Source organism: Acyrthosiphon pisum, chromosome A3 (assembly GCF_005508785.2).
Source record: "Acyrthosiphon pisum isolate AL4f chromosome A3, pea_aphid_22Mar2018_4r6ur, whole genome shotgun sequence".
Lineage (NCBI taxonomy): Eukaryota > Metazoa > Arthropoda > Insecta > Hemiptera > Aphididae > Acyrthosiphon > Acyrthosiphon pisum.
In genome coordinates, this window is record NC_042496.1 from 28,265,645 (window position 1) to 28,283,656 (window position 18,012).

The 18,012-nt window shown below is 28.6% G+C and overlaps 1 protein-coding gene across 50 annotated transcripts in view; it reads left to right on the top strand.

Annotated features, from left to right (window-relative positions):
• The window catches only part of LOC100161231 (down syndrome cell adhesion molecule), a 69,103-nt gene that overhangs the window by 32,749 nt on the left and 18,342 nt on the right, over positions 1 to 18,012 (top strand). For 5 of the 50 annotated variants that reach the window (XM_016807216.2, XM_008188051.3, XM_008188035.3 and 2 more), the window contains exons 6-11: positions 3,398 to 3,521; positions 6,853 to 7,034; positions 7,108 to 7,365; positions 7,433 to 7,577; positions 7,632 to 7,894; positions 7,966 to 8,127. In XM_016807216.2, coding sequence (XP_016662705.1) covers positions 3,398 to 3,521; positions 6,853 to 7,034; positions 7,108 to 7,365; positions 7,433 to 7,577; positions 7,632 to 7,894; positions 7,966 to 8,127 — 1,134 coding nt within the window. Of the gene's footprint in view, positions 1 to 324; positions 449 to 682; positions 807 to 1,750; positions 1,875 to 1,928; positions 2,053 to 3,397; positions 3,522 to 4,623; positions 4,748 to 4,939; positions 5,070 to 6,852; positions 7,035 to 7,107; positions 7,366 to 7,432; positions 7,578 to 7,631; positions 7,895 to 7,965; positions 8,128 to 9,037; positions 9,332 to 9,504; positions 9,799 to 9,980; positions 10,278 to 11,823; positions 12,112 to 12,400; positions 12,689 to 13,668; positions 13,957 to 14,233; positions 14,522 to 15,843; positions 16,132 to 16,524; positions 16,813 to 17,290; positions 17,576 to 18,012 lie in introns of all 50 variants that reach the window. The other 45 variants (XM_016807143.2, XM_029491441.1, XM_016807192.2 and 42 more) reach the window with 27 other exon arrangements.

Below are 18,012 nucleotides of genomic sequence, written 5' to 3' on the forward strand. Positions count from 1 at the left end.
CCCAGAATACAGGTAACGGAATTCTGAAGCTTATTGTATGATAATGAACACTTACAATATGCTAAAATTATTATATAATCATTTTTAGTTTAAATAATGAATAGGAATAAAAATAAAAAGCTAGACAATCTCGAAATTGAATTTACCTCTTCCAGAACCGTATAGTCTTAAAGCACCTACATTTCCATCCGAGGATGAAACATCCAGATTCAAGAAAAAAAGTTTACACAGTATAAGTTTACTCTGTGAAGCTCAAGGCTATCCTATTCCTTCATTCAGGTATAGTTAGGCATTTATAATAAAATCTTTTGGTATACTTTATAGAACCAGTAGGTCTTAAGTCGCCAGTATTTTCATCTGACGCAGAAAGTGCAAGGTATAGAAAACGGTCTAATAATGATTTATCAGTATTATGTTCAGCACAAGGGTACCCTGCCCCAAGTTTCAGGTGAGAGTATTCCACAATGTTAATATAATGTTAGTATATTTTCCTTGTCTTCATTCACATTAAATATTTTAAAAAATGTCTGTTTCTCAATAATTCTTGTCACAAAATGTTTATTCTTAAACAAAGTGGACTTACCTTATTCTGACATTTTGGCTGAAGATAAATTTTTTGTTTATATATGTATTTCCGATATAAATTAAACCTACATTGTTTTGTCTATCCAATCGTTTTTAGATCCTGTTGGTATAAAATCACCTGCTTTTTCATCTGATTCAAAAGGAACTATATTTAACCGTAGGGCTAAATCTGATATTGTATTGTTGTGTGAATCTCAAGGATATCCAGTTCCTGATCATAGGTGAGAGAATGTTGTAGATATATTTCCATATAGCGTGTAGTTGAAAATGTAGAAAGGATTTTTCTTCTAATACTAAATTATAGTCGCATGGGTAAATCTTTCACTGGCATTTGGGTTTAAAGAAAAAAAGAATTGAATTATTTTGAAGTTACAAAATTAACATATACCTACTGAATTTTCAGAACCTGTTGGTTATAAAGCACCTACATTATCATCAGATTTTTCTAGTACAGGGTTAAAAAAACGAGTAAACGGTCCAATTGTTTTATTGTGTCAATCACAAGGATATCCTGTACCCGATTTTAGGTGAGAACTAGATATGAATCTTATAATTTTGAATTTTAAATTTCCTCTAATTAAAATTAAATTGATATAGCAGTCAAAATAATAAAACATAAAAAAATGTAAGCAATCATATTTTTATGAAAAATAAAATATCCCAGAATTAACTATTAGGTAATAAAAGTAAAATTACTAAATAGCAATTATCCATAATCAAACCTATTTTTTTTGAAATATTTTTTGTATTGTTAATTTTTTAAACATTAAATTATAATAAGTATTAAGTAATTCTTTTAAATAAGACCAATTAACTATGTATTTTTAGGGGGTATTCTATGTAGGATTATGATAGAATTATTGGTAAAAATTATTATTATCAAATTTTACATAAGTAGTTAAAATTTTTTTCTTTTTTAATTTATTAGAAACTCTATTTTTCGTTAATTTTAATATGATAAATAAAATGTATCACATTTTTTTTAAGTATACTGTTGTGTATTAAAATTATTTTTAACTTTGATTGTTTTAATCTGAAAATGCTTATAAACTTTGAATTTATTTATCCTTAAATTAAAAAAAAACTTACCTTGTTTCCAACATTCAGATTTTAACTTGGTTTATATAAATAAGCATTCAAATAATTTTTTTAAATTTTTATCCAGAACCCATAGGATTTAAATCTCCTACACTATCTTCAGATTTTGAAGGTACTCGTTTAAGAAAAAGTTCTAAAAATGCAATTGTTATACTGTGTCAATCTCAGGGATATCCTGTCCCAGAATTCAGGTGAGACCATTATACAATAATCTTAAATACTTATTTTGATGCTATACCTTTTAGAGCCCGTGGGCTTAAAATCTCCCGCGTTTTCCGCCAAATCAGAAACATACAAATTTAAAATGAAGTCTTTTGCTGACTTGGATCTATTATGTGACGCACAAGGATATCCTATCCCAGCATTCAGGTTTGAAATAATATACTATTGATAGTGGTTTTCTTTAAAGTTAACCTAATTTTCTATAGATCCGGTTGGTGTAAAAGCTCCTTCACTGTCATCTGATATAAAACGTAGTTGGATAGAAAGACAAATTAATAAAGGGATTGGTATACTATGTCTAGCACAAGGTTCCCCAGTTCCTTTATCTCGGTAAGGCAAAAACATAAGTATACGTAGGTTTATCATCAAGTTAATACCTATAAAATTCTTATTAGATTTTTTCTCATTTTTTAACATTGTGGAATAATAGTACTAAAGGAAAATATGTTTTTATCTGATAAAATATTTCCTCTTTAGACACTGTTGGTGTTAAAGCCCCTACTGCACCAGATGATAAAAGCAGAACAATCATACGTCATTCAGGGCAATATATAACACTTTTTTGCCAGACTCAGGCTTTTCCTATACCGTCTTTCAGGTCGGTAGTACTTAAAAATATAATTTTTTTTTATGTATGGTAGTTATTTACCAAGTACCAAATACAAAAATAAATATTGATATATTTTAAATCTAAAGTTAGATAATATGCAACAAAATACATTAATAACATATAATAATATCAGTTAACTAGTTAATTTAAGAAAGATTTAATTATAATAGATTAATTTAAATCTATTTTTATACTGTATAATACAGAACCTTTGGGTGCCAAACCTCCATCATTAGCTTTGGATGAAAAAAGTCGTTTTGCATTTCGATATGCGAATGAAGACGTGTCGTTGTGGTGTCAACTACAAGCGTACCCTATACCTGCATACAGGTTCGTTTAGTTAGGTTTAAAATTGTCATTAAATGAGTATCCAAACACTTCCAGAACCTGTTGGTGTTAAAAAACCCACATTTGCAAGTGATGATAAAATTCATTCTTTTGAACGAGTACAATATTCTAACATAGCTCTTTTATGTGAAGTTCAAGCATACCCGATTGCAACCATACGGTATAGTAAATAATTTTAATATTAGTCACAATAAAAAAATTTAATTCTTTATGAGAAATAAGAATTTATATATTTATAAAAATCAAAATTAATTTTCCTACATATTCAAAGTTGTATATAAAAAAAAAGGTTATCGCTATATATTATACTAAACGTACAAATAAACTTTTCCACTAGAAATAATTAAAGATAAAATTATATCAATATGCTTATAAAATATTATAATAGTTAAAATTCTAACTAGACTTAGACCAATATTGTATAATAGTATGAATAATAAGTTTATTTAGCTATATGTATTTAAAACAATTTTCATCAGAAGTTCAAAATTATAACAGAGTTTTATTGTTTTATCTGTTACAAATATTATTTAGAACCAATTGGGATGAAATCTCCTAGTTTTTCAACTGATACAAAAATTTCAGCATACATTCGATCACTAAATGCTAATATTGGTCTACAATGTCAAGCTCAAGGTTTCCCAGTTCCTAATTTTCGGTAAATATTACTCAAATCTATTATTATTATTCTGGATAAATTATTTATTTAATAATACTACTCGCATTAAAAACTTATTTTGAAAATAGATTTAATAGGTGTATATAAAATAAAGGAAAAATATGTATGTACCAATTGAATTTAAACTGGTACTATTAATTAATTAGACAAGACGAATCGTGCTTAATTGTGATTTGAGTATAGGTAATTATTATATTTCATTGTCTACATTTTTTTTTTAAATTGAGATTGCTTAAAAACAACTCTTGTAGAATATTTATTATTTTATATTTTCACGTTCCCAATATTGTATAGGTATCACATTTAATTATTTTATAAATTAGGAGTATGGAACAGATGTTACAATATATTAACTATTATAAACTAGGAAATAATGACTAAAATAATCAGTGTATTTAGTCATTGATAGATCTAGGACTTTCTAGGAATCTACTTATCATGAACCACTTTGGAGTAAAAACCAAATCAACCTATTTTTTTGGTAGGTAATAGCGGTAGTTTTTACTTATGGTCTACAGTTAATAAGTTTAGTTCTACGTGATAATTGATATTTAAGTAATTTATAATAAAAAAAAAAAGTTCAATATGCTGAATGGTTATAAATAGCTTCAGCTTCCAAGCACCCCCTAAATCCACCACTGTATTTAGTGTCTACAGTTTAATTTACAATAATAATAATATATATCATTATATTTCTTGATTTTTACATTTGTATTATTATTTATAAGTTTTATTTTTCAACTGTTAATAATTATTATAAAGTACTATATTAAATTGTAATATATAATAAATAAATAGGTAGGTAGGTAATAAGATGATCTAAAGAAATTCCAACTAGAGTCAAAAGACCAAGTTTTAAAATAAAAATTCATGCATATATTAAAAATTAAAATCGGAAATTTGGAAGTATTTAAGTATTTATGTGTAATTTACCACCGCTTATTGGTCTAAAATGTACGAAAAACATGCGATCCCCTTAAGTAAAGTACCTATTTAAAGTTATTTCAATGTGTACTGTCAGATATTAGTGCACTTTAAATAAATAAAAACATTAAACCAACTAAATGGTTTTGTTGAACAGATCCAATAGGAACAGTGATTCCTAAAGTACCAACAAAATCAAAGTTTGACCATGTTGACGGGGTTTTTGGACAAAATATTGTGTTATTATGTGAGACTCAAGGTCATCCGGTACCTGTTTTCAGGTAGATTTATAGAACTAAATTATACCATTAACTATATACTAACTCAACATAACTTAAAAAAGACAATAAATAATAATATATTAATTATATTTCGGGCTTCATTAAGATAGGAACTATATTAATAACAATTAATATTTTTTCCAATAGATAGTTTCTTTGTATTATCACATTGATATCCATACATGTTCTTAGATCCCCAAACAAGTATTTCACCAAAAATTAAAAAAGAAGAACTTGCCATTTTAATTGGAAAACCATTTATGATTGAATCTCATATATCAATGGTTTGTTCAGCTCAGGGATTCCCTGTCCCTTATTTTCGGTATGTAAATTGAGTATAATATTTGTGTGTGTTGTACCCAGTCTTAAATGCCAGTCACATTTCTGATTATCTGTAATTATGTCCATATAATATATATACCTAATTAGGATTCACTGTACACCTCAAAAAAAAAATATATATATATATATATTTTACTTATATATTAATTTGATAGTTAAATAATTATATTTTGTTCATAAAACTAAAAAAAAAAAATAGTATTTACCTACCTAACATTTGGGTTTTTGTAATCTTTAATATTATCTTTGTTTTTGACATACCTACCTACTTTATAAAAATCACTTAGTTTAAATAAATTTACAGAGCCTACAGGAAATTTATCTCCAAAAGCTCCCGGTGAAAAATATGAAGGTGGAAAATTAATAACAACTGCTTTTAAAAAAAATGTCTTTATTGTTTGCAATGTGATTGGTTTTCCCATTCCCATATATCGGTATGTAATAGGTAATATTTTTTTTAAAAGGATACCTGTAAAACAGTTGAAATTATTTTTGGGACTATTGGGGACAATATACATTTTGTAAAAATTCTTCAAAAATCTAAGTGTTTTAATGTGTTCATAAATATTTAATTGGGGTCCCTGTCCTATTACTTCATATTTAAAATATTCCAATAAAAAAGAAAAAAATTACAGAACCGCGTTCAAATATTGCCGGTAAAGTTTCTAAAGAACGTTTTGAAGGCAATCATTTTATTGCTAATGGACAAGCCGTACTCTTGTGCCCTGGTCAAGGTTTTCCTATTCCCAAATATGAGTAAGTTATGACTTCTGTTCAAATATACCTTATCTTTTATTTCTGTTCAGATGTATCAGGGATAAATTAATAGTTATCCAACTGGAGTTACAAACAGAAATTCTTAGTCGAATAATTTATGTAAAATATGTTAGCGACTAGTGTTGGACCTAATTCTGCAGTTCTATCCTACTCAAGGATACCCAGTTCCTTAAGTCCGTGTTGTATGATTGTTGATATTTGATACTTATTCTAGGTATTCTGTTAGCAAATGCGAAATTTATATTAACCATAGGTATTAACAGACATTGCACAATATGTAGGTTAATCAAAAATGTATGAAGTTTTTCCAAATTTAATATTTACATTATATGTTTTATTTAATACTGTGTGATTTTTACATTTTAATAATATAAATATATTTTTTTTTTTAATTTGTTTTAAATAATATAGAATGATTGTTAGATAATTTATTATATAAATACAAAATTAATAAATTATGTTTATTATTTTACATTTTTTATTTGTAATGATCATTGATCACACTATTCAAAATTCTAACTAAAATATGATATTCAAATTTCATACTTAGTTCCTTCTTATTTTCTAAACTAAATTAATTATTTTTTATTTTTTATTTTTTATTTTTATTTTATGTTAAATGTTAACATAAGTATAACAAAATTAATTTTTATTTTAAAACTTTTTAGTACCTACCTATAATTTTTAATTATCCTAATTTTGAATATCTAAGAATTATGTTAATTATTGTAATATTAATAATAATTGTTAATACATGTAAAAAATCCCTTTCAAACAAATACCTACTTTATAAACTGCATTTTTTATTTTAAAAAGAAATGTGACTTTAAAATATTATGTAATTACTAGTTTAGATATTTTGAAATTGATAGCGTAAAACGTAATTTTATAAATATTAATCAATTCATTTTTAAAAAGTCACACTTCTAAAATTTTTTATGATAAAATACACAAAATTATTCAATAATGAGTATGTTTGTGGACAGGTGGTACAAGTTTATTGAAGGATCGAACAAAAAACAGGCCGTAACATTAGATGATAGAATTAAACAAGTTTCTGGAACATTGATAATACGTGAAGCAAAAGTAGACGATTCAGGCAAATATTTGTGCGTTGTCAATAACTCCGTTGGTGGTGAAAGTGTAGAAACTGTACTGACAGTTACAGGTAAATTTATTTTCATTGAATAAATTGCAATATTTATAATTCCGTATTAAAATTTATAATTTGGAAATTGCAGCTCCATTAAATGCAATTGTTGAACCTACCATTCAAACTGTGGATTTTGGACGACCGGCTACTCTGACTTGCAACTATGAAGGAAATCCAGTAAAAACCATTTCTTGGTTGAAGGATGGTAAACGATTGAGTTCTCATGATGGAAGAGTATTAAGAATTGATTCTGTGCGCAAGGAAGATAAAGGAATGTATCAATGCTTTGTAAGGAATGAGCAAGAGAGCGCTCAAGGAAGTGCCGAACTCAAATTGGGAGGAAGGTGTATGTAATCTTTCAATATATTATATATATATTTTTTTAATTTAATTTAATTTAAATGTTTTAACAGTTGAGCCACCCCATATCAAAGAATATTTCAATGATAACACTATGCAGCCGGGAGTCTCTCTGCATTTGAAATGTATTGCATCAGGAAATCCCACTCCTGAAATTAACTGGGAATTGGATTCAAAACGGCTTAGTAGCACAGAAAGGTCCGTAGAATGAAAGTTCTAATAATTTATATTCTACTTAATTAATATGTTTAGACTTCGTATTGGACAACATATTACAATGGCAGGAGAAGTAGTTTCGTATCTCAATATCTCATCAGTGCACACTAATGATGGAGGTCACTATAGATGTGTAGCTGTATCTAAAGTTGGTACTGCTGAACATACTGCACATCTCAATGTTTACGGTCTTCCTTTTATTAGACCGATGGATAAGAAAAATATAGTGTCTGGAGAAAATCTTTTTGTTACCTGTCCAGTTGCTGGATACCCATTGGAATCAATTACATGGGAAAGAGGTAGACATTTATACATTTAATTCACCAACGATCAACATACTATGTTAATTTAATTACAATTGAATTATTAGACAATCGACAGCTACCTATCAACCGCAAGCAAAAAGTATTTCCAAATGGCACTTTGATTATTGAAAATGTTGAAAGGTCTTCAGATCAAGCTACTTATACATGTGTTGCTCGAAACGCACAGGGACATACTGCTAAAGGAAATCTAGAAGTGCAAGTGATGGGTATGTTAATATTTTGTTACATATTTTATACAACATTTACTATCTATTCTTCATATATTATATTAAAAAACTTTTATTGTACAATTTTTCTATTTAATGCATTTTAAATTTCATTTAGGATTTTTATTTCATATATATTATGTACATTTATAAATTTAAAACAAAATACCTAGAACAATTTAAAGTAGCATTGTTATAATTTTATTTTAACCAAACTTAAGGTTGTCATTTTTTTTTTCATTCAACATAACTTAAGAGAAAAACATTTTAAAGAATAAAAAATAAAATTCTATAAACAACAAAATTAAAAATTTTTAATGGTAAAATAACAATTTAAATATGAAGAATAGATTGTAAAGCATAATTTATTATTTCAGAAAATTATAATAATTATCTTGAACCTATAAAAGTAAAAGAATTTTTAGAGTGAAAATATATGAAAGTCGGTTTTTAGCTTTCATTCAAAATGTATGATTCATTAATAATAATTAATGTTTCATAGTTAATCTACTGTAGAAATATTACACAGTTGTTACCTAATTTACAAAACATTAAAAATAAAATATCTACTACCTATATATTTTGATTTTTGATACACTGAATACATCAGAAATAAATAAATATTCATACCAACATGAATTATTTATGTATATTTCAATTTTTAATAATGTATTTTAACTAGTGGTATTCTTGTAGGGTGTTTAATATTACATTATATTATTAAGTTTGAATTATCAAATTATAATATTTTGATACGATTCCTAATCCAATTATTAAAAACACTATTAGTTTATTTGTTACATCTCCAGGTAAGTGCATTATAGTTGTTTGTTACATTTAATCCATTAAGGTAAAATGTTTGTCATAATTCTGATAGTATAACAAACAGAATATACAATATAATTTTTAGTTCCACCTGTAATATTACCATTTGCATTTGACGGAGAAACCAATGCTGGTGATAATGCCCAGTTAACTTGTCATGTGAGCAAAGGTGATATGCCTCTTGAATTGTTTTGGACTTTTTTGGATGGCAACAATCGTTCAGTTCCACTTCCTGAACTGACTACTATAAATAGGATAGGAAAGAAAATAGCTGTACTTGAGATACCTGTGGTAACACAGTTTCATCGTGGTACATATGTGTGTACCGCTAATAATCGTGCAGATCGAGTTTCACAATTTGCTGTTTTATCTGTGAATGGTAAACAATTAAGGAGGACAAATAAAAAATAATGTAGCATGTCTATTGTACTTACTTACTCTTAACTGTTGACAATATTATGGCGCTAAAAGTTTTTTTTTAGATTAAAACAATAAATAATTCCTCTTCATATTATTTTCCTACAATATTAAAAATAATGTACTTGTTATTAGTACCACCATTGATGAAACCATTTTCGTTCGAGGGTGAATCGAATGTTGGTGACACTGCTCAGCTCACTTGTCATGTAATAAAAGGTGACACACCATTAGAAATAACATGGGTGTTTCAAGGCCCAGATGGTCGTATACAACCTATGCCACAGCCAATAATAGAAAATAGAATTGGAAAAAAAATAACAATGTTAGAGATACCTACAGTAACAGAATATCATCGAGGAAGCTACTCATGTATAGCGAAAAATAGAGCAGGAATCATCAATCAAACTGCACTTTTGATGGTTAATGGTATACAGAGGCGCATATTTTGAAAATTCAACTGTAACAACGCAACATTAGCACTAGCACATTATGCTTTTTGTTTATCTTGTTCCCATTTTCCACACATTTTTAACAAAAATTATATTATAATACTCAACGCTAAATAGAACATTTGATTTATTCATGACACCTTTTATTACAATTTTTAGTACCCCCTTCAATAATGCCTTTTTCTGTTGATGGCGAGTTGAGTGTTGGCGATAACGCTCAGTTAACATGTCATGTAGCACGAGGTGATATGCCAATTAACATATCTTGGACGTTTCAAAGTGCTGATGGTGGAAAAGTGGGATCATTGCCTGAGCCTATATTGCTTAATCGCATAGGGAAAAAAATTTTCATGCTAGAAATACCGTCTGTAACTGAATATCATAGAGGTTCTTATACATGCATAGCAACAAATCGAGCTGGTGTTATCGAACACACAGCAAAATTAATGGTCAACGGTAAAGATCATCAGTTTAGATTCGCACAATAATATTATTATTAAGCTTCCAGCACATCTGCATGTCCAGATTATTGTAGCCTTGTTAGGTATCAAAGTCTTTTCCATCCTATTATTATGTTGGTACCAAAGAATTTTTTTAATAGATTTTTCCATATTTTCAAAGAGTAGGTATTGTTTATAAAATTAGTCTTCTTTTTTAAAAAAATATTTATTTTTGAGTTCCAAAAAAAAAACAAGAGTTGTTATTAGTAATAACTTATTAATAATAAATATATAGTTAATGATCTTGTAGACAAATTAAAATTTTTTAATAATCCACCGGATAATCTTTGATAATTCAATACATAGTGACGACAAACTATTAAAGCCGTGTTTTTGACTTGTTTGAATTACTAGAGTGTAGAGTACTAAACATTTTAGCGTTATTATGATTTGTACTTTTATTTAATTTTTAACTTCTGTTGCAGTTGATAAACAAATTCTGTAGGTACCTTTCTTTAGATTAAATTTTGAAACCATCTCCATTAACGATTGTGTTAAAAATCATACTGGATTTTTTGCTTAATATTATCTGATATATTAATAATAATATAATATAGTAAAGTGATTTTACAGAATATGTAAATGAACTATTTAATCATTTATAAATCAAATAAATATTTTATAATTATTGTTTATCACCAACATTATTTTTAATTGACATTCGACTGCAGTGTTATTCCTTATCTCAAATATTTTAAACAGCATCACATCCAACATCAAGATCTAATGTATAAATATTAAATCAAGACTTTTCTTCTATGTTCTGTGATTTCTGAAAATTATTTTGGTTTTTGCAATATTTACATCGAATTTTGTGGGAAGTCCCTCAATTTTTAGTTTCCTGAAGTATAAAATATTTACAGTACTTCCACGCATCAGACCATTTGAGTTTGAATCAGCAGTATTTGCCGGTGAACCGGTGCAACTAACATGTTTTGTCACTAAGGGCGATAAGCCATTGCGAATATCGTGGTATTTACACAGCAAAGAATTGACATCTCAAACTGGAATTACAACTAGCACAATGGGAGACAGAGCGAGTAGTTTATCTATTGCTTCTGCGGGTCTTTCCAACGCTGGAAATTACACTTGTGTAGCTCAAAATGCTGTTGGAATGGATTATTATTCTGCATATTTGGAAGTAAATGGTACATACTTGGATATGATTTTTTTATTCATAATCTTTGTAACAAGTTAAAAGCTTTTTTTAATTGATCTGGAGCCACTAAAATAATTTCGATGCAACCAATTAAGGCATTTGGAAATTGATGTTCTTGTAGTTAGTTTGTGATGTATGTAAAATTATCCTTCATTATTTATTCCTAAACATTTATATTATACTAGTATGATAAATTTTATCTTAAAATTTATATAATTTTAAAAGAGAATATTTATACAAAAAATTGTCTAATTTGTTTAAATACTAATTTAACTATGATCAATTACTTATGGATGCAAGATTATCAATTTCAAATAATAAGATAACACATTAAAAATTCTAGTACCTCCACGTATCAGGCCATTTGTATTTGAATCTGCTGTCTATGCTGGTGAACCAGTTCAGTTGACTTGTCTAGTGACAAAAGGTGATAAACCTTTAAGGATATCGTGGTACTTGCAAAGCAAAGAATTAACAGTTCCTCAGACTGGTATAATAACCAATAATCTGGGCGATCGAGCTAATAGTTTGTCAATATCCTCGGCTGGTATTTCCAACCGTGGAAATTATACATGTGTAGCTCAAAATGCTGTTGGAATGGATTCGTATTCTGCATATTTGGAAGTAAATGGTACAATATAGAATACTATGAAACAATTAATTGTATTCCTATTAACATTAAGCAATTTATGTATATTTATGCTTATCGCAATACATATTTTATACATTCTTTATTTCCCTATAATTTCTGTTCAAGTATATTCCTTATGATCCTGTTATCAATTAAACAAATTATGAACAATAATTACGGACAAAATAAGTTATGTTTGTAAATAATATATAACCATGTAAGTTTGTAATATAAATTAGTTATTAAAAACATGAAACTCTAAGCTGAAGTTGATTTTCATGGTTTCCAGTGCCTCCTCGAATAAGACCATTTGAATTTGAGTCAGCAGTTTTTGCTGGTGAACCAGTACAAATAACATGTCTTGTGACTAAAGGCGATAAGCCTTTAAGAATATCTTGGTATTTCCACACCACAGAACTTACGTCGTCTCAGACTGGAGTTTATACAAGCTCTATGGGTGATAGATCAAATATTTTATCCATTCCTTTGGCTGGTCTTCCTAACGGTGGAAATTATACATGTGTGGCACAAAACGCCGTAGGAATGGATTATTATTCTGCATATTTGGAAGTTAATGGTACAATATTATTAGGTTTAAATAAATGTGTTAGTTATTGTATGAGTATATAACTTGATGATGGTATATATTATAGTTTCAGTGATTTGTTTTTCTAATGAATAATGACTACACTATTTTCCTTCTTATCCTTTTTATAAAAATACTTAATTAAACAAAAAGTTTACAAATCTAAGAAAAGTATTCAACTTAAAACTTCTTAGTCCAATGCAGTACAGAATATTTTATTATGTATCTCTGTAAATCTGCCAAAAATTATAATAATTGGTTAGTTATTTTATATGAGATAAAATAATGTATTATTAAACAATATAAGAAAATGAATAATATCAATATTTAGATAAATAATGATGTATTTGTTAATTAAGTTCACAACTATTGAGCATTCGGTATTAAGCTATTGCCCATGGTCAAAATATTGTTGGTGAGCACTGAGCAGTCTTGTTAAGTATCCAAACACTTATTTAGTAGGTATACCTATAACATTTTTTTTTTCAAACAGCATCACTAGTCTGTTGTTGTTAGTACCATCATATATTATTTACATATTAAAATAATTTATTTGCTTTAAATTTGATTTTAAATTATTATATTATACTACCAGTTATTACATGCTGCACAGTTTTGTTTATTGCCATGATGTATTATTCTCAACAACTTACTTAAACATAATAGTACCTATTTCTAACAGTATAACCTAGGTATTTAAATATTTCAAAAATAAGTACTTGATGTTGTTATCTTTTAACTTTAAAAATATAAACCAAATTTTATCAACTAAAAAAAAATACTCATTTTAAAAACGATTAAAAATTTGTATTTATGTACTACTGTATAGTATTCCTAATAATATGTTGGTGGAGAATTATTCAAAATTAAATTATTTTTTTTTTTATATTTACTTATAAGAGAACCAATCTGAATTTATTATAATATATTTAGAAATCATTATCTATATAAATATCTTAAACTGTTTACAGTATGCCCAAAAATCTTACCATTTTCATTTGGTGAAACACCAAGCAATGCTGGTGATTCAGTGCAAGTCGTCTGCACTGTTGTTAAAGGTGATAAACCTTTACGTATTAGTTGGAATTTTTATGGGGAAGAGTTATCATCTAATATGGGTATTACTACAACGCCTGTAAGTGATTCAATGAATGTCTTATCTATACCTTCTGTCGGAACTGCAAATCGAGGAAACTATACTTGTGTATCTAAAAATTCAGCTGGATATGACTCGTATACAGCTCAACTGTTGGTTAATGGTAGCATTTTAAAATAAAATTAGTATGCTTACTGTAGATGATGCAGCACTCCTCTTCCAGTAGATGCCTATCCTCGAGGTAACTTGACAATAAGTTTTTAACTTAATTTTTTTGTCGTCAGTTCATTAAATAAGTATTAGGGTAATCATCTAAATATTAAAAATTATTTAACCATTTATTACTCGGTAGTAGAATCATGAATAGTTTTTGTTGATCATCATTAATAATATAACTTATAAGTTAATAAGTTATAATAGGCTAACACGTACGTTTGCAGTTCGACCACAAATCTTGCCATTTTCATTTGGAGATAATCCTAGTAATGCAGGTGATAAAGTTCAAGTTGGATGTACGGTTGCAAAAGGTGACCAACCATTGCGTATAAATTGGAATTTTTATGGCGAAGAACTATCGTCAAACATGGGCGTTAGCACCATGGCTGTTGGAGATTCAATGAATGTTTTATTTATTCCATCCGTTGCTCCTTCGAATCGAGGAAATTATACTTGTGTAGCAAAAAATCCTGCTGGATATGATTCATATACGTCTCAACTTTTGGTTAATGGTATACATTATACCTATACTCTTTAGTCTATATTATTAAATACACGCAACTATTGTTTAGTAGTGCAACAGTTCTGAATCCTATTAATTAATCCTTTTATCGTTTTAAAAAATATATGAATTGTATATTTAGGTACTGAATAAACCAACAAAACTAAATTATACAGTAATTTATTGTATTAGAATTGTATTGTTGAAAAAAAAATTGCACACATATTTTTACTTCCTATATAGTGCGTCCAAAAATATTACCATTTTCTTTTGGTGATACACCTAGCAATGCTGGAAATACTGTTCAAGTTGCATGTACAGTCTCAGAAGGTGATAAACCGTTACGTATTAGTTGGAATTTCTATGGTGAAGAATTATCATCAAACATGGGCGTTAGTACTATGCCCGTTGGAGAATCAATGAACGCATTGTTTATCTCATCTGTTGCCCCCTCAAATAGGGGAAATTACACTTGTGTTGCACAAAATTCAGCTGGGCTTGATTCATTTACAGCTCAACTTTTAGTTAACGGTATCCAATATTACTCGGATTTTAATTATTTTTACATGTGTATATATAGTGCAGCACTCTTTATCCTAACCCTATCCTAATAGCGTTTAAAATTGAATGTAGAAATATAACCATTTTGTCATCCTAATTAAATATTTCTTTTTATCATTACATATAAAATATATAATTATGTACGATGTACCTAAAACAAAATAATATTTTATTTAAAATTATAAAAAATGTACAATTTTATAGAAATATGAATCAGCCATTTGGCAATATTACCTATATATTGATTCTTACAGTACGTCCTAAAATATTACCATTCTCTTTTGGTGATTCACCAAGCAACGCTGGAAACCCTGTACAAGTCGGGTGTACTGTTATGGAGGGTGATAAACCTTTACGTATTACTTGGAATTTTTATGGCGAAGAATTATCATCAAACATGGGTGTTAGTACTATGCCTGTTGGAGATTCGATGAATGTTTTGATTATACCATCGGTGGTCCCTTCTAACCGCGGAAATTACACTTGTTTAGCAAAAAATTCAGCTGGAAATGATTCTTTTACTGCTCAGCTCTTAGTAAATGGTAGTGATTTTACTCCCCAATTAAGAGTAACTATTAGATTTACTATAATATAATGTGCATATGTTTTTAAATCTTTAGTTATTATTTATTATTTATGCATATATTTCCTCATTTAATTCTATTGAATCATAATTGAAAAATCCTTTAAAACGATTAAAAATAAAATGAATTTGGGTTGTAGTACACGTGTCGAACATTTAAATATATTACTAAGAACTACCTATTTCAGTATTACCAAAGATCGTACCTTTTTCGTTTGGAGACGGACCGGTAAATTCTGGCGAATCTATTCAAGTCGTGTGTTCGGTATCAAAGGGCGATCGTCCAATGTCAATAACTTGGAGTTTTTATGGTGAAGCGTTATCGTCCGATATGGGTGTGACCACACAAATGTTGGGAGATACGACTAATTTTTTGTCTATTCCTTCGGCCGGTCCTTCAAATCAAGGAAACTATACTTGCATCGCTAAGAACAATGCCGGACTTGACACGTATACTTCACAGCTCGTGGTCTACGGTATTTAACAAAAAAAAAAAAAAAAACGGGAATAACGATAATGTTAACAAAACTAGCAGCATGGTTAACGCGTAACGAATTATCGTTTAGTTTTACAAGGAGACACTATTAACAACAGCACTGCAGCTTAATATTCCTATTACCTATAATAACAATAACTAGAGGTATTTATTATAAATATATTTATAATCGTTTAAACTGATTCGTCTATCATATTAGGTATATATTAGTTTAGACGTCAATGTCGGTATAGGTATCATTAGCTGATGTAAATACAAATTGTAAAATATTAACTTGTTTAGTTTATAGTATTCCCACTATCACTACACCACCTAACTTATATTGTATTTATACTCAAATGAATTTTTGGACGTTGTTGGTAATTATTTTTAGTATTACCCAAAATTTTGCCGTTTTCCTTCGGAGACGGACCCGTCAATGCCGGCGAGTCTGTCCAACTGACTTGTTCAGTGGCCAAAGGCGATAAACCCATGTCGATAACTTGGAGTTTTTACGGCGAAGAACTGTCTTCTCACATGGGTGTCACCACGCAAATGTTAGGTGACACGACAAATTTTTTATCGATCCCTTCAGTCAGTGGCTCTAATCGGGGAAATTACACTTGTGTCGCTAAAAACTCGGTTGGGCTCGACTCGTTTACATCTCAACTGATGGTCAACGGTACAATAACGAGTTATTTTTATATTCATCGCATGTCCCGTACATTATAAACCATAATATTTTATTGTTCTCAGCACAACGCTTACAACAGGTGGTGAGTTTTTTCCTGTAATTTATCCAATTTAACAAATACACACGCAATCTCGTCCTCTTTATAATAATTTATCAACGTTTTATCACTGATAGCTAGGTTCGCTGTTAGCATAATGAAACACTTGTGACTTGTATACTCTAATAATTTATACATATTTTTATATCAATATCTATGCTTTATCCAACGGCTGTTCGAACTCAAATACTGCAATACCTGTCGCAATAATTAGTTTTGGGATTTTTTTTTTCGTAAAATCATATACTATAATATACTCTTATCAATATACATTTTACGTTTGGCAAAATGTACTATTTGAGTAGGTCGTTTCGTTTTACACAATTATTATTTTCTGTGTTAATAAATTGTTATTTTATGGTGTTATAGTCTTACCGCATATCGTCCCGTTTTCTGTTGACGAGAAAGTAAGGTCTGGAGATAGCATACAGTTAAACTGTCACGTTTCAAAGGGGGATAAACCTCTAGAACTCAACTGGTTATTCAACGACGATGAACTCTCCTCGGAACTGAGTGTTACAACAACCAAACTTGGTTCAAGTTCTAGTGTACTTACCATCGGTACCGTGTCTGCAGCACACACGGGAAAATATACCTGTATAGCTTCTAATCGAATCGGATCTTATGACTATTCAACGTACATAAACGTCGATGGTACACATTTTAATTTTAACAAAAGTTTTGCTTGCGATTTATATAGCGTTGCCTTAATACTTAACGTCTGATTTTATTTGTCGTCTAACTTATTCATAGCTGGTAATACTAGTACGTATTGTTTATAGTTTCGTCCGTAACAATTTAATTTAAATGATTCCTTTAATCATTCCGTTTATTTTGATCGATAAACCTACAGGTTGATAGGCTATAACATATAGGTGCTGAACGTATAACCAATGACCATAATGTGTATGAGCAGTTTCAGATTCAAATTTCAAAGTTTATAGACGATAGAGAAATCTTGAAAAATTAACAATAATTTATTATTGTTATGAAACGTTAATTTCGGAAAACTAGCTTTTATTAAACTACATATTATACTCATGTTACTTTTTAATTTTGTCCACACGTATAACGTAATATAACAAATAATC